A 22935-nucleotide genomic window follows, 5' to 3' on the forward strand; every position below is an offset into this window, starting at 1 on the left:
CATATGCAATGGGGAGCCCTGGGCTGGAGGCACAAGGCAGTGTAGATACAGGTCCTGCTCCCCCTAAGCTCACCCCAGTAAATGTGTCCATTGTGTGCAAACATGTACGTTCCCTGCGGTTATGTGTGCCCCCCTTGTCCACACCCACTGCCCAAGCGGCCTCCAGGCAGGTTTATTTTTCTTGGCCGCACTTTCGTCTCTCCAGTCGCCAAGAAGTTTCCAGGCCCTCACTGGGTCATGGTTTCTGACATCCAGCCCCTCTTCCTCCAATGGTTTCCTCTCTGTGCACCTCAGGAACTGGTTTGTTCCCTCCTGGATGCCCCGTCTGCCACCCCCTTTCTTCCTAACTAACTCTCTTGCTTACGGGAATTTCTTCCAGACCGCTCCATCTGCTCCCTCAACTCAGATCCTGCCTCTCCGCTCTCCAGCTCCCCCCTCCCCCAGCTTTTCCTAAACTGCCTGCTCTCTCACTGGGCAAACAGTTCTTGAGACCGGCTGCATGCCAGACCCTGGGCCTGCCCTAGGACTCCAGGGATGAACTGGAGGTGGTCCCAGTTTGGGGGCGGGGGAACGACCAGACAGGATCATCACAGAGAACTGCAGGGCCGGGCGTCACCACAGAGCCCGGTACAGGGCTCCCAGAGGAGCCTTGGTTCCTTCAGCCCTGCCCGGGACCACCTGGGACCTACATGACCCAAGTGGCAATACAGTTTAGGAAGCCTGGCATGTCACTTAGCAACTGGCTCCACCCTCTTCCCTCCCTGAACCCTGGAGCAGGGCCTGAGGGAATGAATGGGGAGGAAGGGCCCGTGCTGGGGAGGCCCCAGCTAGCAGAGCTAGGCCAGCACTTTCCCTTGGAAGGTTACCGGCTAGGAGGGTCATCCTGGGCTAAGTCTAACTAAAAATACCACACTTCCTGAAGGGATTACCTGGGCCCCCCTTCCCCTGCCTGCTCCCTTCCCCAGCCGGCTGATCCTTCTTCTGGAGCCCAGTGTTCTTTCTGACCTGCTGTCCCTCCACCAGATGCCATACTTGACCCCATCTCACCAGCTCCCTTCGTCCCAGCTGTGACTACCAGGGTGGGAGGGGAAGAGGAGGTCATCGAGTCTGCAGCCTGACCGAAGGGCCCTTGCAGCCCGATGTTAGGACAGGGAGGCCCTTGTCCCTGCCTCCTTCTTCTGCCCGGAGCCTCATCTCTCACACCAGCTGGAGCAAGCCCAGACTTGTCACATAATCAGTACTCGGAGGAGGACACTGTCGGCTCCATCCCTGGAGTAGGGGCCTGGGGATGGAGCTTGGTAACCGAGTGTGGAAAGAGAGCTTGGGGACTGTTGGAGGTATAAATAGGGCCATCTCCTGGCTTGGGTGGACTGACTGTCCTGGGAAATCTCTGGTTCCCTTGGCTGGTCTCAGACTTGGTGTCACTTCCCAGTGGCTCAGTTGTACCAGTCCCCAAAGCCGCAATAAGGACCTCTTGAGGTATGAAACCAAGAGGCAAAGGGACTGCCCAGCTTTTCTCTCATGCAGACCTTTCCCCTGCGTCCCCTGCCTGCCCACAGCTGCTCTCAGCCCTGATTCCTCCAGCGGATTCCCCACCCCGTTCACGGGGCGTTCATCAGCTCCATCTTTAACTCGGCAGACACTTGCTGAGAACCTGCACCAGGCCTGCTTGCTGTGAGGCCGTGGGGTGTTCAGCGGAATGCTGTCAGGGCCGGTTGTCCTTCCGTAGGTTCTTGAGAATCTCCTCTTGGGCATCATCATTCTGAATTAAGCAGGGGAGGCAGGTGGTGGTAGTGTGCACACACGCACGGGCTCAGAGAGGCACACTAGCTCCAGGTAAACTGCAAAGGACTTCTGCTGTTCTCTCCCACTCTTTACGGTGCCCTCCCTTGCGGGTGGGATCGCCAGACACCTTTCATTATGGAGACCAAACCACAGCGTCCACCGCCGTTCTCCTCCCCCAACCCAGACGCTGTGCCCTCCTGCCCTTGTCCCTGTTTCCTCTCCAGATCAGCTCAGCAGCAACTTCGGAGGGGAACCATTGAACTCACCTTTGTTAAGGTGTGGATGAGCCATTCCACGTCTGTTGGCTGTGTTTACAAGTGGAGTTCTTCTGTCAGAATCAAGTACATAGCCCAGCCTATTCCCTGTGATTCTGGTTCAGTGGGTCCGCTGGAGTGGGTGGGCGCTGGCGTCTGCCTTTCTAACCGGCAGCTCAGGAGATCCTAACACAGGTGGTATGTTGGACAACCCTTTGAGACTCTAGCTTTGCCGCTGTACTCAGAAACCTACATTCTCTGCTTACAGACCTCTCTTGCTGTTTCCCGTCCACCGTAATCACAGAAACCTGCCGTTTTCATGGGTCTTTTGTACTTTCCCAGACAAGTGTGGACCTTGACTACAGAATGATCTGTTGTTGTGTTTTTTGTTTGTTTGTTTTTAAAGACTTTTATTTATTTATTTGACAGAAAGTGACACAACGAGAGAGGGAACACAAGCAGGGAGAATGGGAGAGGGAGAAGCAGGCTTCCTGCCAAGCAGGGAGCCCAACGTGGGGCTCGATCCCAGGACCTCAGCTGAAGGCAGATGGTTAACGACTGAGCCACCCAGGCGCCCCTCTTGTTGTGTTTTAAGTCTATCTTCTGTCAGCTTCCTTAAGGATAAGGACTGTTTGTTTTACTCTTTGACCTAGAGCATATTTAGGACATGTAGAGACATAAGTAGAAGCTACTAGATGTCCTGCTGCAGAAACCAGCAGTGCCTGCAGCGCTGCCCAGAGCTGCCAGCAACTGAAATCCCAGAGGCCGTGACCCGTGGGCTTTGCGACTCACCAGCCCCCACAAAGCCCCTCACTCAGCTCCCCAAACTCTTCCCTACTTTCCTGTGGCTGCTGTCTAGAACTGAACTTTATGTACCCTTTTACTTTGTTAACAACTCCCGTTGTATTATTCTTCTTGCTGAAGTCATGAATGCCTGTTGTAGAAAACTTGGCAAATACAAGCCAAAAAAAAAAAAAAATTTTTTTTCGCCAGTAACTGCCAATCGGCTATAACTACTGTTACCATTTTGGTGTAAATCTTTCCATTCTTTTTAATATATGTAATTTCATATACTTTTTTAGAAACAGAAGCTGGAGCACAGAGCACTTGCTGTTCTGTAACCTTTTTTCGCTGTTTTGGGGCCGTTTCTCCACATTAGTCAGCTTACAGAGGCTGCCACGGACGCACAGATTTTATTTAGCCTTTCTCCTGCTGGCGTACATTTAGTTTGTTTCTAGCTTTCCCTGTTTAAAACCGTGTCGAGTTAAACAGCTTCATAGATGAACCCTTGCCATATACTTGCGATTATTTTCTTCACATACATTCTTAGAAACCAAATGTCTGAGCCAAAAGGATGCACATTTTTTAGTTTTTTGGTACCATACCGAATGCCCTCCCGGAAGTTTGTACCAATTTGTGTAACATATGAGAGTGTTCACACCCTTTCTACTGCCCAGTGTTTTTGACTCAACTAACTATAAAACATCGTGGTTTGTTGTTTTTTTTTTAAGTAACTGAAATTTAAAATATTCATCAATTTCCTTTTATGTTTGGATTAAGACCTTCCTTTTCGGTTTTTGTCTGTACCTTTGCCTAAATTATTCGCGTCAGAGTGTAGGGATCCAGACATTTTGGCATGTCTCTTACACAGGCTTGTCCTGAGCGGGGAGAATTTTGCTGGGTATCTTTCAGCCGTATTTGACTCACTGCTGGAGGGAGCCAGCAACCTGGCCTGGAGGTGCTGCGGCTGCCCCCTGCTGGCTGCGAGGTGACATGACGGCTGCAAAGGCAACTATTGGCTCCTGCAGCCTTTTCCTTACTTCCGCCTTCCCTGTTCTCACCACCCCCCCGACTCTATTCTAATATTTTCTAGTGTTTTCCATCTGAGAGGACCAGCATACAGGAAAAGGAATTTTTACACCATTGTATCCTGGGTGACTGCAGATGCTGTTAATACTTAAAGATGCACACTTGCATCGTGTCCCATCTGTGGGTGGGTCTCTGATAGTTGGAAAGCATTCTGCTGTGCACATGCAGGGGAGGGGACTCTGAAAGCCAGGTATGTGAGCAAAGCACCCTTCAGGTGATGACTTTGAAAGGGGACGCCATGGGGCTATTTTTATCTTACGGAGACAGTGAGAGCCATGTGTACCTGATTACACGTCAGGTATCCTCAGTGGTCAGGAACAGAGCCAAACGCCATCTGATAGGTGGGGGGTTGGGGGGATCTGAGCAGGAACAGCAGATATCCTGAAGCCTAGTCTCTTTCTTCTTTAGGAAGCCTTTTTCTTAAATCCGGATGCTCTCGAAAGTACTGACAAGCTTTCTCAATCCTCAGCGGGTTACAAGCCCATTAGGGGGCCTGACCTCTGCCCATAGGAGCCACAGGTAGACCGGGACCAGTAAGAAGTGACATGTGGCCAAGAGGAAGGAGACAGGAAAACTATAGAAATCAGCTCAAGAAGTTAAAAAGACAGTTAGGTCACTGAGTGGAGGGGCAAAAACCCCATAACCACCCAGAGGTCCTTGAGGGTGTCACTGCATGACTGTGAACCCCGGTTGATCAGAGTTCTTGCTGAAGGCCCAGAGAAATCATGAAGCAGAGCTATTTTTTTGATCCATGCAAAAACACAAACTTTCACAAAAAACATTTGGACAAAACTATAAGCTTCTGTCTCTCCAGCTTATCCTTTCTCTTCCACACTTTTAAGCCTCTGATTGATCCGTTGATCTGGTTTTGATGTTTGTGGCTGGTGTGAGGTAGGGATTCTATTACATGTTTTCCTTATAGGAGAAACTATAACCCCTAACACCACGTATCAGTAGTCCGTTAAGAAAAATCTCCTGTGTTTCTTATTTACTGATCACACAGAATACTTCTGGTGCCAGTTGGATGGGTGTTTTTCCCACACCAAGCAATTCTCCAATTTTCTCCGGACACCAACTGGTATCCTACAATCTTCTTCAATTCTCACACGACCTGGAGTGAGTGCTCTTGATGGGCACTCACCAACTACATGTTAAGGGCTCACCCACCAAGACTGCCTCCAGCTTCCAGTTTCAAGTAGTGGGCCCCCAGGTTACCCACAACTTCTGTCCAAGTTGGCTTCAAATCAGAGATTCCCATGACCCTCTCCTTGGGTTCAATAGTTTGGTAAAGCAGCTCAATAGAGCCCAGGAAAACAGTTTACTTACTACGCTGATTTATTACAAAGGATATTTTAAAGGATACAAATGAATAGCCAGAGGCAAAGATACATGGGGAGAGGTCTGGAAGTGTCCTGAGCGCAAGAGCTTTCATCCTGGACTTGGGGTGCACCACCCTTCTGACACATGGATATGTTTACCAACCTGGAAGCTCTCCAAACCCATACTTTTCGGATTTTTGCGGAGGCTTCATCACATAGCTGTAACCAGCTATTAACTCAATTTACACCCCCTCTCCCCTCACCAGAGGATGGGGGACAGGGCTAAAAGTTCCAGGCTTAGCATAGAGCCCACCAAGAGCCACTTCATTAGAACAAAAGACACTTGTACCACCCAGGAAATTCCAACGGATTTAGGAGCTCTGTATCAGACATTCCTATCACTCGGGAAATTATAAGGGTTTTAGGAGCTGTGTATCAGGAACCAGGTCAGAGACCAAATATTACCAGAAACCTGGGGCAGAGACATATGTATATATATATATCTCACATCCATCTTCTACACACACCATCTGCAATGTTCCTTCTCATTTTAATTACGTTTCCGTATATGCTTGGTCTATTTCTGGGCTCTCTGTTCTGTCCCATTGGCCCATTTGTCTGTCCCTGTTCCAGTACCACACTCACCATAGCTTTATAGTTTGTGTAGGTAATGGCAGTGCAGGTTCTCCCACCTCATTCTACTCTAGGAGTGGCTTTGTCCTTCCGCATAAGCTTTAGAATCAGCTTCTCAGGTTCCTGGTAGGGGCGGGGGGAAGCTTCCTAGTTAGGAATCTTAGTGGAATTGCATTAATTTATAGACAGTTTAGAAAATGGACATTTCTGGGCGCCTGGGTGGCTCAGTGGGTTAGGCCGCTGCCTTCGGCTCAGGTCATGATCTCGGGGTCCTGGGATCGAGTCCCGCATCGGGCTCTCTGCTCGGCGGGGAGCCTGCTTCCCTCTCTCTCTCTCTCTCTGCCTGCCTATCTACTTGTGATCTCTCTCTGTCAAGTAAATGGAATCTTTAAAAAAAAAAAAAAAGCAGCTTTAGAAAATGGACATTTCTGTGATCTCTTTGAATATTGTTTCATCCTCATTCTTCCTGTTGTATCTTCTAGAGATTCTGACTTAAAACGTCAGACCCTTTAAATGTCAGTTATTATGCTTTTCATTTCTAGAAGTCCCATATGGTTCTTTTAACCTCTGCCTGGTCATTCTCTATAATCTCTTTTTCCCTGTTCGTATCGTTAAGACTTGCTTCTTTTTTTTTTTTTTTTTTTTGTTTTAAGATTTTATTTATTTATTAGAGAGAGAGAGAGAGAGACAGCAAGAGAGGGAACACAAGCGGGGGGGGGGGGCGGAGTGGAAGAGGGAGAAGCAGGCTTCCCGCCGAGCAGGGAGCCCCATGCAGGGCTCGATCCCTGAATCCCCGGATCATGACCTGAGCTGAAGGCAGATGCTTAATGACCGAGCCACCCAGGCACTCCAGGACTCACATAAACTTAACTTGGTATTTTAACTTAAACTTGGTATTTCATAATCTGGTCCAATAAATCCCCTATCTGAAATCTTTGTCAGTCTGATCCTTCCATCTGCTGTTTTTGCTGGCCCTGGCTCCTATTGCCTTGTTTCCTTGTATGTTGTGATTTTTTTAAAAAAAGGAAAAACCAAAACCTATGACCTTATCATTTATTTTCCTTGGAACTTTATCCTGGGAATTCTTTGAGGCCTGGTTTAAAGTTGTTTTCCCACAAAGAGGATTTGCATTTCTTTCTGCTGACCCGACAACTCTTTAAATTAGATGTCTGACTTTGAGAGTTTTCTGGCCTGCTCACGCAGACCGGCAGGAGGGCAGTCTGTGGATTCAGTCTGAGCTGAGGTGGAATCCTCATGCTGTCACTTACTGTGTGACCTCGGGCAAGTCATTTGATCTCTCTGCCTGTCCCTGTGAAAAAGCTATAAACACCTAGTGCCTTAGGCTGTTGCGAAGCTGAAGTGGGGGAGGTTGGGTCATATACAGAAATACAGGGCTTGCCGGGAGTTCTTCCACACAGTGGGTAGGCAGGTAGGCCGTGGGTGTCATTGTGTCCCCCTGAGGAGCCTCCTCTCCTGCCCCAGCTGGACCAGGCGGCTGGTTGGCAGACCCCCGCTTGGGTCCGGCCCCTTGCCCAGAGGATCGGAGTCTGAGCAGGAGCCACAGGCTTTAAACCTTCCTCCTGTGGATTATTCTGCTTTCAGCTCTGAGAGGTCTGAGCCTCCTGGAGCCTTTGAGAGATGCTTCTGCCCTCAGTCTCCACTTGTCTTGGAAGTCACTTGGGGCCAGGTAACAAGAAAAATGACATTTAACAGAATTGTTTTCTGCTTCAGATGCTGCAGGGATGTTTTGGTTGGTTGGTTATGTGTGTTCTGTAACTACATGGTCGGTACAAAAATAATCATTGTTCATCATGGAATGTACATTGACATAATATAAGTGTAAAATAAAGTTGTATATTGGCATGAAAAAAATGTGAAGTCCTTTCTGTAACAAGAACTAAAAAAATAAATAAATGTAACAGTATCAGCTCCACTGGGGCACCTGGGCGGTTCAGTCACTGAAGCATCGAACCCATGATTCTGGCCCAGGTCCTCATCTCAGGGTCCTGAGATGGAGCCCTGCTTTGGGCTTTGAGCTCAGCAGGGAGTCTGCCTAGGAATCTCTCTCCCTCTTTCCCCCTCAACCCCCCACCCCTCCTCAGGCACACGCACTCACTCTCTGACCTCTCTCAAATAAATAAGTCTGGTTTTTTTGTTTTTTTTTTTTAAGATTTTATTATTTTAGGGGCACCTAGGTGGCTCAGTGGGTTAAAGCCTCTGCCTTTGGCTCAGGTCGCGGTCCCGGGGTCCTGGGATTGAGCCCCGCATCTGGCTCTCTGCTTGGCGGGGAGCCTGCTTCCTCCTCTCTCTGCCTGCCTCTCTGCCTACTTGTGATCTCTGTCTGTCAAATAAATAAATAAAATCTTAAAAAAAAAAAGGGAAGATTTTATTATTTTATTTATTTATTTGACAGACACAGCGAGAGAGGAAACACAGGCAGGGGGAGTGGGAGAGGGAGAAGCAGGCTTCCCGCCAAACAGGGAGCCTGATGCGGGGCTCAATCCCAGTCCCCTGGGATCATGACCTGAACTAAAGGCAGACGCTTAACCGACTGAGCCACCCAGGTGCCCCCAAATAAATAAGTCTTTTTTAAAAACGTAATATGGGGGCGCCTGGGTGGCTCAGTAGGTTAAAGCCTCTGCCTTCGGCTCAGGTCATGATCCCAGGGTCCTGGGATCGAGCCCCACATCGGGCTCTCTGCTCCGCGGGGAGCCTGCTTCCTCCTCTCTCTCTGCCTGCCTCTCTGCCTAGTTGTGATTTCTCTCTGTCAAATAAATAAAATATAAAAAAAATAAAAAAATAAAAATAAAAACGTAATATGGGGGCGCCTGGGTGGCTCAGTGGTTTAAGCCTCTGCCTTTGGCTCAGGTCATGATCTCAGGGTCCTGGGATCGAGCCCCACATCGGGCTCTCTGCTTAGTGGGGAGCCTGTTTCTCTCTCTCTCTCTGCCTGCTTCTCTGCCTACTTGTGACCTCTCTCTCTGTCAAAGAAATAAATAAAATATTTAAAAAAAAAACGTAATACGAACTCAACTATATTGAGAGAAACGGGGAAAAGGAAGTATGTTGAGGTGTCAGCGGTGGTTATTTCTGAATAGTGGGATTCTGGAGTCATCTCTTCCCCGGTGGCAGCATGGCACAGACAGCAGTGAGAGGGTGGCCTCAGCACTCAAAGTCTTATGTGAAATCCGTATTCGTGTGGCCTCAGGCACATGACAGGCTCTCATGGTCACAGCCGGCCCATCTTTCGGGCTTTGTGGACACGACGAGCAGCGGTTTGAAGCGCCCGGCCTGCCTAGCTAACGGCTGCCCTTGTTCTCCCACACGGACATTCTTGCCGGGTCTTTAAGGATACGGAGCGTGTCCTCCTTAAGAATCAAAGAAGGAGGCGACACATGCTCTGCCGACAAAAACCGTTTCCGTCTCCCGGTTGGGTGTATGGAGTTTCCAGACTAATCCCCCGATGCTGCCGGGAAGGGTCTTGAGGCCCGAAGAATACTTGGGAGCCACTGCTGGGGAGGGGAGGGGTGGGAGGGTGCTGGCAGGGCAGGGGTGGGAGAGACTGCAGGCGCAGCCTGGCCTCAGAGGTGCTTAGCCTGTCTCTTCTGTCCTGCGCAGGGCGCAACGAGCCCCTGAAGAAGGAGCGGCTGAAGTGGAAGAGTGACTACCCCATGACCGACGGGCAGCTGCGGAGCAAACGGGATGAGTTCTGGGACACGGCACCTGCCTTCGAGGGCCGCAAGGAGATCTGGGACGCCCTCAAGGCCGCGGCCTATGCAGCCGAGGCCAATGACCATGAGTTGGCCCAGGCCATCCTGGATGGAGCCAGCATCACCCTGCCTCACGGTGAGCGGGCGGGGCCGGGCTTTGTCCCCACCGGGCTGGGGACTGCCAGGCCGCTTTGGGTGGAAGCCGGCCCCACACTGGGAGTTTTCGATCCAAGCTCCTTGGTGGCCGGGGTGGCCCTTTGCTTGCTGATTCACGCAACCCTCACTGAGTATGCGCCAGGAGCAGGGACACAAACTGAAGGGAGATGCAGTCCCCGCTTGTCTACTGAAGGCATAGAAAGGCACCAGCCATCCTCAAAGCAGCGTGAGGAGAGCAAGCTAGAGTTACCTGGGGTACTCTGGGATCACAGAGCATCTGAGAACCCTTCTGTTGAGGGTTACTGTGGGCTGGGCACTGAGCTGGAAACTTCTGCTGTAGTATCTCATTTAAGTTTATAACAGCCTTATGCGGCAAAGTATGTGAAGCAGAGGGTCACGGTGGAACTGTAGAGTCACAGACTTGGGTTTTAACAAATGTCTCTGCTTTTGGTAGTGAGCCCCCGAGCAGGGAGCTTCTCGATTTTAGTCTCAGGAACTCGCAGCTGTAAAGCGGAGATATGCACCTCACAGGATGGTTATTAGGACTCAGCAAGATATGCAGAACCACCTTTAGTCCAGCCCTGGGACTTAGTAGGTGCTCAGGACACAACAAATATATTACTGTGTGCAATACATAGTACAGGAAGTCCCCTGGGGCCCACCAGGGTATAAGCCATGGAGAGTGGGGCTCATGCCTTCTCACTCACCCGGGTAACCCCAGCACCCAGCAGGTAGCTCAGAAAAGAGTTGTTGAATGAAAAAATGGAAAGTTACATAGTTCACCAGCATTGAACAGTACCTGGCAGTACCTGGCAGAGGCAAGATGCCAGCCCCACGTGTTCCTGATTCCACCTTGAACTCCTCCCAGCTGTCTGTCCCAGAGAGACCTGACTGTAGGTGGGTTCGGGGACTGTCTGAGGGCTATAACAGGTGTATTGGTTTGCTCAGGCTGCTCTAACAAAATACCACAGATAGGGTACCTTATTACCCAGCTGAGATTTCTTTCTCATAGTTCTGGAGGCCTGGAAGCCCAAGACCTAGGTGCCAGCTGATTTGGTTTTCGGTGAGGGCTCTCTTCGTGGCTTATCAATGGCTGCCTGCTTGCCACGTCCTTCCATACATACTGAGAAAGCATGCCCCAATGTCTCTTAGAAAGACACTAATCCTGTTGGATTGGTGCCCCGCCCAGATGACCTCCTTTATTCCCCCCCACCCCGACTCGCACATGGGCCCCTCTCTTCATATTGCCAAGACAAAAACTGTGGGGCTCCCCGAGCAGACCGTGACCGCCCCACTTCTCGCGCAGGCACCCTCTGTGAATGCTATGACGAGCTGGGCAATCGCTACCAGCTGCCCATCTACTGCCTGTCGCCGCCCGTGAACCTGCTGCTGGAGCACACTGAGGAGGAGAGCCTGGAGCCACCCGAGCCCACTCCCGGGGTGCGCCGCGAGTTCCCGCTGAAGGTGCGCCTCTCCACGGGCAAGGACGTGAGGCTCAATGCCAGCCTGCCCGACACGGTGGGGCAGCTGAAGAGGCAGCTGCACAGCCTGGAGGGCATCGAGCCATCCTGGCAGCGGTGGTTCTTCTCCGGGAAGCTGCTCACAGACCGCACGCGGCTCCAGGAAACCAAGATCCAGAAAGATTTTGTCATCCAGGTCATCATCAACCAGCCCCCGCCGCCCCAGGACTGAGGAGCCCGCGGACCCCTGGGAAGAGAGGCCGTGGAGGCCTCTGCAGGGCTAAGAGGCCTCCCGGCGGAGCACTGGCTCCCCCCACCCTGCTGCTGCCTCTGAGGGCTGTCACTTTCTTCAGGGGCGCCGCCTGCCATGTGGCTGCTGGGCAAGCCATGAAGGGACCCTGCCTCCCGGGGGGTCCGGGAGCCACGAGGGCCCCGCACCCAGGAAGCAGTGCTGCCACACACAGGCTTTGCCAGCCTTGTTGGAGAAAAGGCAGACGGGGGCACCCCACCCTGCCTCTCTCCCGCAGCAGGTTCAAGCCACGAGGGGCCAGCCCGGAGGCCCCCAGAGCCCAGATCTGTCATCTGGTGCTCCCGGCTGTGCTCACTCCGGTTTTCTGCTCAGGGTCTGAAGCAGCTGCTGTCCCCTTCCCCCGCCCCCACTCCCTGACTCTGCCCTGGGCCCAGTGCCAGTCCTCTGGAGGGGAGGGGATGGCTCGTGAGCCCCAGGGGCAGGGAGCCTGAGGCCGGCCTCTGCCTCTCCCTGCCCCCCAGCACAATTGGCAGAGGTGGAGGGGGCGGGTGGCCAGATGGCTGTGCTATTGTGGCAGGGGTCTACATGGGGCCATCTCCTGGCTGTAACCCAAGCGGTGGGGGGTCTGCAGCCCGGCCATGGCCCACAACAGGTCCCTGTGTACAGACATATCTGCATATTTATCAATAAAGCCTTTTGCTCCTACCTTCTCTCTTGCCTAGCTTTGACTTTGGGCTCCCTGGCTACTCTGTGGAGCCCCAGAACCAGTTCTGGTGTGGGAGTGGGTCACAGCCGAGAGGAGAGAGCCTTGAATTCCTAGTGTTCCAGGCCCTGTGTTCTCAGGAAAAACACTTAATCTCTGAGCCCACTTGGTTTTCCTTAATGTGGAGACAATGCTGCTTGCCCAGCCTCTTCCTCAGTTGCCGGGAGGATTAAATGGGGTAGCAGGCGTGAGCTCGCTTTGAAAGCAGAGGCAGGATATCAGGAAGGTGGTATTAGTAACCTTCCAGGTCTGTTCCTGGAAGCGGGAGGGTCCTGCCCGGGCCCTCAGGACTGATGTGTGCAGCCCAATCCTGGAGGTGCCACCCTGCACCCTCAGGGATGTGAAAGCAAAATCTCGGACACATTTAGATTGTGAGCATATGTCCCTTAGCAGCAAGGGGACCAGAGAGGAAAAGGAGCCAGTGCCTACCCTTCCTGTGGGGAAAGTGTGCACATCACCCGAAGGGGACCTCTTTTAGCTAAGGTCGAGCTGCATGAGCGGTACAGAATTGCCGAACTGTGGCATCTGTGCGCACGATGGCCCAGGGCTCAATCCCGCAGTTCTAGGTGCGCGGGACTGCACTCTGGTCCTTTTAAGGTGGCTTCCTGATACCCTTCCTGAAGCAAGACCTTTTAAGTTTTGCAGAGGCCTGGTGAGACAGACAGACAGGGTCAAGGTTTTGTCAGAGGCTAATGGACCGGCAGGCACATACAGCGACGCCTCACTAGGGGGCGCTGTGGGACTCCGGAGACACAAAGGCTTGCCTGAGCTGTGAGCTAAGAGGGAGGCACCTGCTCTTTCTTCTGCCCACCACCTTGACACTCCAGCCCCGACATAGCAGAGTCGGCCCTGCCACAGAGCAAGCAGAGTCTGTTCACAGGACAGCTGGGGACACAGGCCTCCATTGGGTCCTCACAGTTATCTCTCAGTTCCCCTCCCTGACAATGGTGGGCAGTTGCCAGGCGTCCAGCAGGTGGCACTGTCATCAGGGTTAGGGGCAGCTAGCCGGTCCTTTGTGCAGCCCAGCTGCCACCGCTAAGGCCCAGCCTGACCCAAGCATTCAGGACAGAGGCTAGGCGGGCTCCTTCCTGCAGCCCTGCTCTTTTGGGGCGCTGGGCCCTTCAATTCCAACAGGTCGGGGGTGGGGGGGCAAACTGTCCCTGCTTCCCTCAGCTCCCCGGGGCTGCCCAGGGTGAAGGTGACAGGTGGGGGAGGCAGGTGGAGAATTGGGCCAGTGAGCTCATGGCAAAGGCACCCAGCGGGGTGGGGGTGGGGGGGTGCCCTGGCTTATAAAGCCCCCGAGGCCCTGGGCCCTGCAGAGGCTGGTGATAGACGGCACCATGGAGGGCTCTGAGGCAGTGCAGAGGGCCACGGCGCTTATTGAGGAGCGGCTGGTGCAGGAGGAAGAGAATGAGGTATGGGCATGGGTGTGGGGACCCAAGGGGATTCTAAGGAGATCTGCTCTACTGTCAAGGGAGGTAAGAGCCTGGCTGCCGCATCTGTGGTAGGAAGGAGGGCAGGTGTCCCCAGGGGCCTGATGGCTCCATTCCAGCCCCAGGGTGCTCCTGGTGGAGGGGCTTGCTGCCAGTGGGAAACGAAGGCTTCAACCCCCACGAACTGAGAGACGGTGGGGTGGGTGAGCCAAGCTGGGCTCCTGATAGCCTGCCACCCACCTGGACCTCAAGGAGATGGGCCAGACTGCCCTAGAGCAGGACAGCTGGGGTGCTGCCTGAGAATGGGGGAGTCTGGGGCCCTGAGAGCTCCCAGCTGCTGGGTGGGAGGCTGAGACGGGAGAAACTCCTGCATTTGGTCCCTGAAGAATAGAGACTGGGAGCAGAGCAAGGACGGGGTGCTGGGAAAGGAAGCATGGGTTTTCCCAGGACTACCATCTGCGCTCGGGGAGGCCGCTGGAGCACGCAGCTCTGGGCAATTGGCATTTTCTCTGGGGAAAGGAGTGGGGAAAGGGGACGAAGGTGCAGGCCTGTCTACTCTTCATTCTACCATTTGTTTAAACTACCATTTGCCTTAGAGTGTGCTCTGCCGAGTGCCAGGGGCTGTGAGGAGTAAGAGGCTCAGTAGGCCAGCCCCGGCCTCCTCCTTACCAGCCCTACAGTCATTCTAGCCAGCATCCGTCAGGGACATAGTCTGCAGAGAACCAGGCAGAGTGAGGCAATGGTGAAATAGAGCTGTTAAGTCAGCAGGGAAGGGCACAAAAGGTAGGTGAGTCGCTCTGGCTGTGGGTGCTCAAGGACTCCTGGGAACAAGATGGCATTTGAGTGGGACCTTCAAGGCTGGTGAGTGGAGATCAGAGAGGGAAGGAATTCCAGGCTAAGGAAAAGACAGGCACAAAAAAGTTCAGATGAGTGATGGCGGGACTGTTGTGAGAAAGTCTGGTAGGGCCTAAGGCTGGGTACAAACCCACGAGGGCCATGGGAAAGATATTTATTCTTTGAGCACTGGGGAGCCACTGAGTGTTGCTGAGTGAGGGTGAGTGGTGCCATCTGACCTATTTTAAGAAGGCATCTCTGACAGCCTGAGAAGGACACGTCGGCCAAAGACTGGCCCTAACAGGAACGGGAGGAAGGAGATAAATCAGTTTAGAAGTAGGCTCTGTTCACCAAAAGAGTGGCTGAGTGGGGGTGAGGAAGAGGGAAGGACCAGGACTCTGGTGGAAGAAGAGATGTAGACCAGAGGCGGGGGGGCGGGGGGAGAGGTTTGTGGGGGAAGAGTTTGGGCTGAGCCCAATGAGTCCGGGCTGGGGCATCCTTGGATCTCCAGGAATGCCACTTCTCCCCTGGGGCCAGGTAGGTGAGTCACACCACTGTGCCATTTCTGGAGTGCTGGCGTTGGACACAGAGACCTTCAGCAGGGGGACATGGAGCTGTCCTCATCCATTCATTCACCCAACAAATATAGCAGCACGGCTGTCGGGACACCGGGTGCCCACAGAGCCACCCTTCCCACCAATGCCTGCCACGTGCCAGGCACTGTGCTAAGCTCTGTATAGGCATACTTTCTTTTTTTAAGATTTTATTTATTTGACAGAGATCACAAGCAGGCAGAAAGAGAGAGAGAGAGAGAGAGAGAGAGGAGGAAGCAGTCTTCCTGTTGAGCAGAGAGCCTGATGCGGGGCTCCATCCCAGGACCCTGGGATCACGACCTGAGCTGAAGGCAGAGACTTTAACCCACTGAGCCACCCAGGCACCCCCAGGCATACTTTCATTTAATCTGTACAGTGATCTACAAAATAAGGTGGGCATTGTTTCATTGTGTTTCACACTAGCACCCAGTTCATGAGTACTGACTGACTGTCTGTCAGCCCCCAAAGACAAATCTGAAGTGAAGGACTAGAGAGTCTGGGTAAGGCCTGTGTGAGCACGAGAGTCCCTGGTTGTTCCCAAGTCCCAAGAATTTTGTTCCCAGCAAAATTCTCAGAGGGGAGCCTCTGTCCAGCCTGCTCCCCCTTCTTGGTGTGGGAGGCGAAGGAGAATCCCTTAGCCCAGGGCTTGGGATCTGTCGTGGGAGCATACTAGGTCAGGTCATCACTGAGGACTTCGGGGTGGGCATAGATGCTGAGCGCCCCCTGTTGTGATCCATTCACTCACTCACTCATTTATTCTCCAACATTCACTGAGCACCTGCTGTATGCTAGACCCTATCATAGGTGCTAGGGTTACCAAGCTAATGGCAACCCAAGCCTACCCTTGGGATGCTCCATGAGGAACCCAGCCAGGGTCCCCCAGGCTGCAGCCCAAGGGCATCTCTTGTTCCTGGAAGAAGATAGTGTTTCAGGTGAGGCCAACACTGGGGATACCTCAAACCATGTAAGCCCAACACAGAAGGAAACAGCCAGTGGGCACCAGGGCCTCCCGAATGAAGACCGGGGAAATCAGCCCTCAAAACAGCCCTAGAAGAGTATCCCACCAGAGCTCAGTGGGAAAGGCACAAGGCAGCTGAGAGCTCTGTAAGGGTGGGCCATTCCTCCCAGCCACCACCCGGACTCCGTGTCCTCCACCCGGGGTGAAGTTTCCCAGCACACAGAAATGGGTGCCAGCCTGTCACAAAAAGTGGCTTCCTTCAAAACAGAGGAGGGGGTCCTGAGAAAGCGGTCCAGGCAAGTCAAAACTACAAATGGGGACTTGGAAGGAGTTTCACCCATCCAGTTACAATGAGAATACGGTGAATGCGGAGAGTCCCTTCAAACCAAAGGCTAGGTTGCTGTGGCTCCTGTCCCTCAGCTTCCCTGACAAGTTTCCAGCTCATGGAGCAGTAAAATCTGAGGGGAAAAAGTTGGTATCTGAGAGTTGCCACATTTTTGTATTGACACATGAATCTATTTAAAAAATAATTAATTCTTACCACAATCATTTCATCTATGTGAATCTTTAATGGTAACAAAGAAATCACCACCACCACCACCATCATCATCTCGGTGCTTTGAAAAGTGAATAAATTTCACGAAAATTTATTCCAGTAGCCCTTAAACTTGTCTTGCTGAGGACACACATGACCACCAGTGGACAGGAGTTTGAGCTGAGGTTGGGGTAGGGTTGAGCTGGAGAACTATGGGGAGCTGGCTCTCCAGGACCAGTCGGGAGTGGGGCTCTGAAGTGCTCTGAGGTCACACAGTAGGAGGTCCTTGGGGTTTCTTTGGAGTGGGTTGGGGGAGAGGCTACCTGCCTCCCTGGGTACTGTGGGCAGGTGCTGGAGAACATCCTCTCCTTGGCTCACCAGAAACTCCGAGGAACCACACAGCAGAAGCTGCCCATGGACATGCTGGTGTTGGAGGATGAGAAGCACCAGGGGGCTCAGGGTCTGGCCTTACAGAAGGTTAAGGTAAGCGTGAGGAGAGCCCAACCTCTGCACTCAGGGGACAGGACAGGTAAGCTATGGCTTTGCTCCCCCTAGCGTAGTATGCGAACCCATTATCTCAGCAGCCTCCCACCCCAGGAGCATGCTAACCATGCAGAATCTTGGCCCTACCCCAGACCTGCTGAGTCAGAATCTGCGTATGTACAAGATCCCAGGGGATGGACTCATTTTGGAAGCCCCAACTGATGGGATAGCATACAGCTGGGCACCGTGCCCGTGTTAAGGGGCTCGGGAGGTTGTGTGTGCTGACGGGAAAGACCCCTGTGCTGCTGAGAGGAAAACCAGAGTTTCCAGAACACTAGTGTGGAGGGTGATCCCAAAGGATGCTTGTCTGAAGGGCATCAACCAGGCCATAATGGAAGTTACCTCTGGGAGAGAAGGGCTTTCTCTTCAACCCTTTTATGTTTGTGTATTAGTTTATTTATTTTTTTTTTTAGATTTTAAAAAAAAATTTATTTATTTGAGAGAGCACGAGCAGAGGGAGGGGCAGAGAGAGCAGGAGAAGCAGGCTGCCCACTCAGCAGGGATCCCAGGACCCTGAGATCATGACCTGAGCTGAAGGCAGACTTTTAACTGACTGAGCCACCCAGAAGCCCCTGTTTCTGTATTGTTATGACCTCACACACACACATGAAACTGCATGGAAAGCTGAGGATTCAGATTCCATTCTCAAGGGCTGGGCTAAGGGTTACTTCTGAGAGTCCCTCCTCTTACCCTTCACCTACATGAAGGCTCAGAGCTGGCAGCTTCTATGTCGTCCCAAGTCTCCCCTTGTCCCCGATCAGAACCGTCTGTGTCCCAGTCTCATCCGGATTCTCCCTCTCCTGAAAAGCTCTCCCTATCCATCTCCCCAAGCTTGACTCAGGGGTCCCCAAGGCCCCAGCGTGGGGTTTGATGAGCCACCTCCTTGCAGGGCCAAGAGCGTGTGCGCAAGACGTCCTTAGATCTTCGCCGGGAGATCATCGACGTGGGGGGGATCCAGAACCTCATCGAGCTGCGGAAAAAACGCAAGCAGAAGAAGCGGGAAGCCCTGGCGGCCTCCCAGGAGCCACCTCCAGAGCCCGAGGAGATTGTAAGGGTTTTGGGGAGGACCCCTGTGTTGGTGGGGGGGAGCCCAGGAGGGCCTCTGATCACTGCAGGGCAGCCCTCCATGACTGCGTTCATTCCTTCCAGACTGGCCCTGTGGAAGAAGAGACGTTCCTGAAAGCGGCAGTGGAAGGGAAAATGAAGGTCATTGAGAAGTTCCTGGCTGACGGGGGTTCCCCAGACACTTGTGATCAGGTGAAGTTCTACATGTACCTTCTGTCTGCCTCCCTTTCAGAGTTGCCTCCCCTGCCCACTTTTGGGCCTGAGAACAGGCGTTGGGGGTCCTTCGGCAGGGGTTTGGGTGACCCCTTGCCCACGTAGGAATTTATCTAAGTCCTTAGACCCTTTTCACCTTGAACTACCTCCAGAGTAACAAATGTCATGTGGTCTTCTAGGGAAGAAAGGGGAACGGAATTAAATAATAAGAGCCCAAACCAACAATTTGGGGCTCAAATCCCATCTCCATCACTCCCTAACTATGTGACCTTCAGCTAGCTCTGGGCCTCAGTTTCCTCTTCTGTAAAATGGCCTGTTTCCCTCGGAGCATGTCATGGGGATCAAATAGAATATTAATGCCTCGATTAGTATTTAGTGAATGGAGGAAAAAACTATAGCACATGGGGGATATGATATTGTTTTTGTGTTGCATTGTTTTTTTTTTTAAAGATTTTATTTATTTATTTGACAGAGAGAGATCACAAGTAGGCAGAGAGGCAAGCAAAGAGAGAGAGAGAGAGAGAGAGGAGGAAGCAGGCTCCCCACCAAGCAGAGAGCCCGATGCAGGACTCGATCCCAGGACCCTGGGATCATGACCTGAGCCGAAGGCAGAGGCTTAAACCACTGAGCCACCCAGGCGCCCCTGTGTTGCATTGTTTATTACACTTCCTTTTAAAATTCATTGATTGTTGTATAGTGGCGAAATACATATAACCTGAAACAAGCCACTTTAGTCATTTTAAGTGTACAGTTCAGTGGCATTCATTATATTTCCCATGCTGTGCAACCATCACCACGATTTTCAAAATGTTTCCATCGCCCTTCACACTTCTGTTTTCCCTGAAACCGTCTCTTTCACATTTCATGTGCATCTCCCGGGACTGAGAAATGTGACGGTCATCCCCTGCAGCCTGCATCACTGCCGGCTTAGACTACATGGCTTTCCCTTCCATGAGACTCGGGAGTCTCAGTCCTCTTGATCCATCCAAACACCTCTCACCTTCGAGCCCTGTGCCGGGTGCTGGGAGTTCAAAAAAAGGAAAGACCACGGTTGAGAGAAGAGGGAGGTCCGCCCATAACCATATCTTGACTATGGGCAGATACGCCTCATGGCCTGAGGGTTTCAAGAAACCAAAGCAAAATGCTGAAGTTCACTCCTTCCTTGAATCAGGCATGGCTGTGCACCTGCCCCTTCTGGCACTGGGCTAGGCACCCAGGGGAAACAGCCTAGTAAGTCTTGGCCTGCCCTTCCAATACCCTCTCTGAAAGGTTCTCTGGGACCTCTGGGGCTAGCTCAGGCCTAAAGGTTTTAAGATAATGGCACTTGAACTGTCCCACCTCTGGAAGGAGTAGCAAGAATCATCAAGTACTCACAGGAAGTAAGGGCAAAATGGGCATTCCCAGCAGAGGGAACAGCCCGTGTCAAGGCCTAGCTCGATGTGCTTGGGGGTTGGGGATGGTGAGAAGGTCAGAGTTCCCAGGATATAAGAGGGTTCCAAGGCTGGTCTGGATAGAACATGAAGGGGCTGCCAGAATGTGGTAATGATGCGGACCAAACACAGGGATCAGATTCAAAATGGTTGGTGAGGTCTGTTCTCAGCCTGAGGCCAGAAATCAGGCCCTGACGGTCTCTCTGGGGACAGTTCCACCGGACAGCACTTCATCGAGCTTCCCTGGAAGGTCACATGGAGATCCTGGAGAAGCTTCTGGAGCATGGGGCCACTGTAGACTTCCAGGATCGGGTGAGTAAGAGATACCTATTGGGTGGGAGGCAGGAGGTGGGCCCAACACCAGTGGACCCTCCCTCCCACCAACCTGGGACACAAACAGGTTTTCTCTGGGGCCGGCCCCCACCTCTAGCCCCCACCTCTGTATGGCCTGGGGCCGTCCTCCATAAACCTGGCTTGGACCCGAGGGTTCTCCTGCTCTGCTCTGTCCACTGCCCATGCACAGGCATGCCCTTGCACCTTCCCTGTCCTCTTTCCCTTGATTCCTCCAGCCCTGTTAGCTGAGGTCCTTTCCGCTAGGGCACTTCTTCCCCTACAGCCCCATCTTTCCCTTCTAGCTGGACTGCACAGCCATGCATTGGGCCTGTCGTGGGGGCCACCTGGAGGTCGTAAAACTCCTGCAAAGCCGAGGAGCAGACACAAACAAGAGGGACAAGGTGAGGCAATAATGCTCACGGGTGTTAGGACGGGTGGGAAGGGAGGGCAAGGGGCAGAGAACAGAAAAGCCCAGGAAGCAGGAGGATAGTGAGCTAGTCTGGTTTCTAGAGGGGCTGCAGAGCCCGGGAAGGGGTCTTTGCCATCACCTGTAGGTCCTTGGAGACCGCCATCTGGGGATGGGAGCAGGAAGGACAGAGGAGAGAGGATGAGAAGAAATCCACTATTTAGGGAGCTTTGGGATTACCCCAAAGAGGTGGGATTTGTTCATCCCTGCAATCCTTCATCATCCTTTGTCTATCTGTCTGTCCATCCCTCCATTCACTTATTCATCTGTTCGCTTGTTTCTTCATCCACCATTTTTCTATTCATTCATTCCTTTGTGTATAGCCTTGAACTAGGGACTGCCGCTGAGCCTCTGTGGTGTATCTGTCACATGTCTTACAGAATTCTTATATAACTAGATGGGGAAGTGTATGTAAATTATTTATTGAGCATAAGGCTGATGTTTTATAAGCTTCTGCCATGCCTGCCCATAGTTACCTCTCAGTTAATAGCACCTATTATAATTATTAAGAGAAGGGCAGCAGAGCTCACAGCTGTTTGCAGCTGGGTGAGAGGGGAACCATAGAAGGCCTCGCAGAGGACGAGGCGTCGAATGCTTCCAAGGTAGACCACTGGATAGGATGGTGGAAATGGTAGCATTCCCAGTCCTTATGGGGCTCAGGCCCTGGCACTGGGACTTGGGGAGGGGATTAGGCTGGAGCTTGGACAACCTCCCTCCCAGAAGCACCACAGTCCAGGCGCCTTGAGCCAGCGGTTCCTGCTTCCTTCCCACACAGCTGCTGAGTACCCCCCTGCATGTGGCAGTCCGGACGGGGCACGTGGAGATTGTGCAGCACTTTCTATCCCTGGGCCTGGACATCAATGCCAAGGACAGAGTGAGTGTCCAGGTCCCCTTCTGCTCAGCCACATCCCAGGAGTGCAGAAGCCCGAGGGCATCCACATGCCCCTGTGGGCCATACTGAGTGTCACATTGGCTCTAGGAAGGGGACAGTGCCCTGCATGATGCTGTGAGGCTCAACCGCTACAAAATCATCAAACTGCTGCTCCTGCACGGGGCCGACATGATGACCAAGAACCTAGTAAGTCCATTCCTTCCCTGATTCGGTAACGAGTGTGCACCGCTTACCCGGGCTCTGCGCTGGGCACTCAGAGGAAACACAGAACTAAGAAAGACTCTGCCTGCCCTCAGAGCACACTCACAGTGGAGGGTTTCTCAGGGCGCCCTGGGAATTTGGGGCCCACCCACCTTCCGAGATCTCTGTATGCTTATCTCTGTCCAGAGGGCAAGTGCAGAGAACAGCCAGAAAGGACAGTAGGAGGACTTCCCAAAGTCTCGAAATAGATCCAAGGGGGTCCTAATGTCCAGGCCTAAGGAGACCAAAATCATGGAGGAACCCAGCTGAAGGGAAAAAGCATTTGGTTGGCACGACCACCCCTAGCACACTGTGTGGGTCTAGAGTTCTCTCGGGCTCTTATGTCGCTTAGTCCACGCTCTTCTTTGGAGCCCGGAGCAATCATGAAAGAGGGGAATGGGAAGGTCCCCCTGACTCAAGAAAGGCTAAGGGGATAGTGGGAAAGTCAGGAAACTGTGCAGAGGAGTGGGTGGGGGTTTCTCAACTGGGGCATGACTGACATTTGGGGCCGGAAATTTATTTGCTGTGAGAGAACTCTGCTATGCATTACAGGACCGTTAAGCAGCATCCTTGGCCTCTAGTCACCAAATGCCAATAGTCCTCACACCCCTGACTGTGACAATCACAAACATTCTAGATGTTGCTGCTTGCCCCTGTTTGGAACCCCCGGTATAGATGAGGGAATCTCCTGGTACAAACTTCTGAGCAGTGACAAGATCTCCGCTTGGTTCCCCCAGGCAGGAAAGACCCCAACGGACCTGGTGCAGCTGTGGCAATCTGACACCCGGCAGGCTTTGGAGCCCCCGGAGCCAGAGCCAGGTTTAGAGCAGAATGGGTTGCAGGGCCCCGCGGAGACCCAGCAGGAGCCCCCCCAGCCTGTGCCAGTCCAGTAAACACCTGGCCCAGGCCAGCTGGGCACCCGGGCTGTCCCCTGCGTGCAGCCAGAGGGTCATAAGAACGGCCCACAGAGCCGAGGACCCTGCCATTCCTCTGCGTGGGATTCGGGACACCCACAAACTACCGCAATAAAATTTTTTTTTTTTTTGCAATTGGTGATGTTTGTTTCCATTTGTGTCTGCAACATTTAGGAATGAAGGAAAATGGAGCAAGGGTAGGTTCGGGGAAGAGGGGGGCTTGGAGCCCTTTGGACCCAGCTCTATGGCTTTTCCTACCGGGGCGTCTTCTTGCTTCTTTCCTGCCA

General features: G+C 52.7%; 2 protein-coding genes across 2 annotated transcripts in view; both read left to right on the forward strand.

Moving 5' to 3' along the window:
- The window catches only part of UBTD1 (ubiquitin domain containing 1), a 55416-nt gene extending 43289 nt beyond the window's left edge, over positions 1 to 12127 (forward strand). Inside the window, exons 2-3 of the mRNA XM_046026241.1 lie at positions 9479 to 9706; positions 11033 to 12127. Coding sequence (XP_045882197.1) covers positions 9479 to 9706; positions 11033 to 11418 — 614 coding nt within the window. The 3' untranslated portion in view covers positions 11419 to 12127. The remainder of the gene's footprint in view (positions 1 to 9478; positions 9707 to 11032) is intronic.
- A 1299-nt stretch (positions 12128 to 13426) lies between these two features.
- Positions 13427 to 22739, forward strand: ANKRD2 (ankyrin repeat domain 2). Its single transcript, XM_046026626.1, is given in 11 exon segments — positions 13427 to 13471; positions 13473 to 13523; positions 13525 to 13614; positions 16934 to 17035; positions 17985 to 18143; positions 18245 to 18352; positions 20017 to 20115; positions 20439 to 20537; positions 21378 to 21476; positions 21582 to 21680; positions 22472 to 22739. Coding segments are annotated over 11 exon segments (1092 nt in total). The 5' UTR covers positions 13427 to 13441; the 3' UTR covers positions 22628 to 22739.
- The last annotated feature ends 196 nt before the right edge of the window (positions 22740 to 22935 follow it).

The sequence above is a fragment of the Meles meles genome, chromosome 13 (genome assembly GCF_922984935.1).
Source record: "Meles meles chromosome 13, mMelMel3.1 paternal haplotype, whole genome shotgun sequence".
Classification (NCBI taxonomy): Eukaryota; Metazoa; Chordata; class Mammalia; order Carnivora; family Mustelidae; genus Meles; species Meles meles.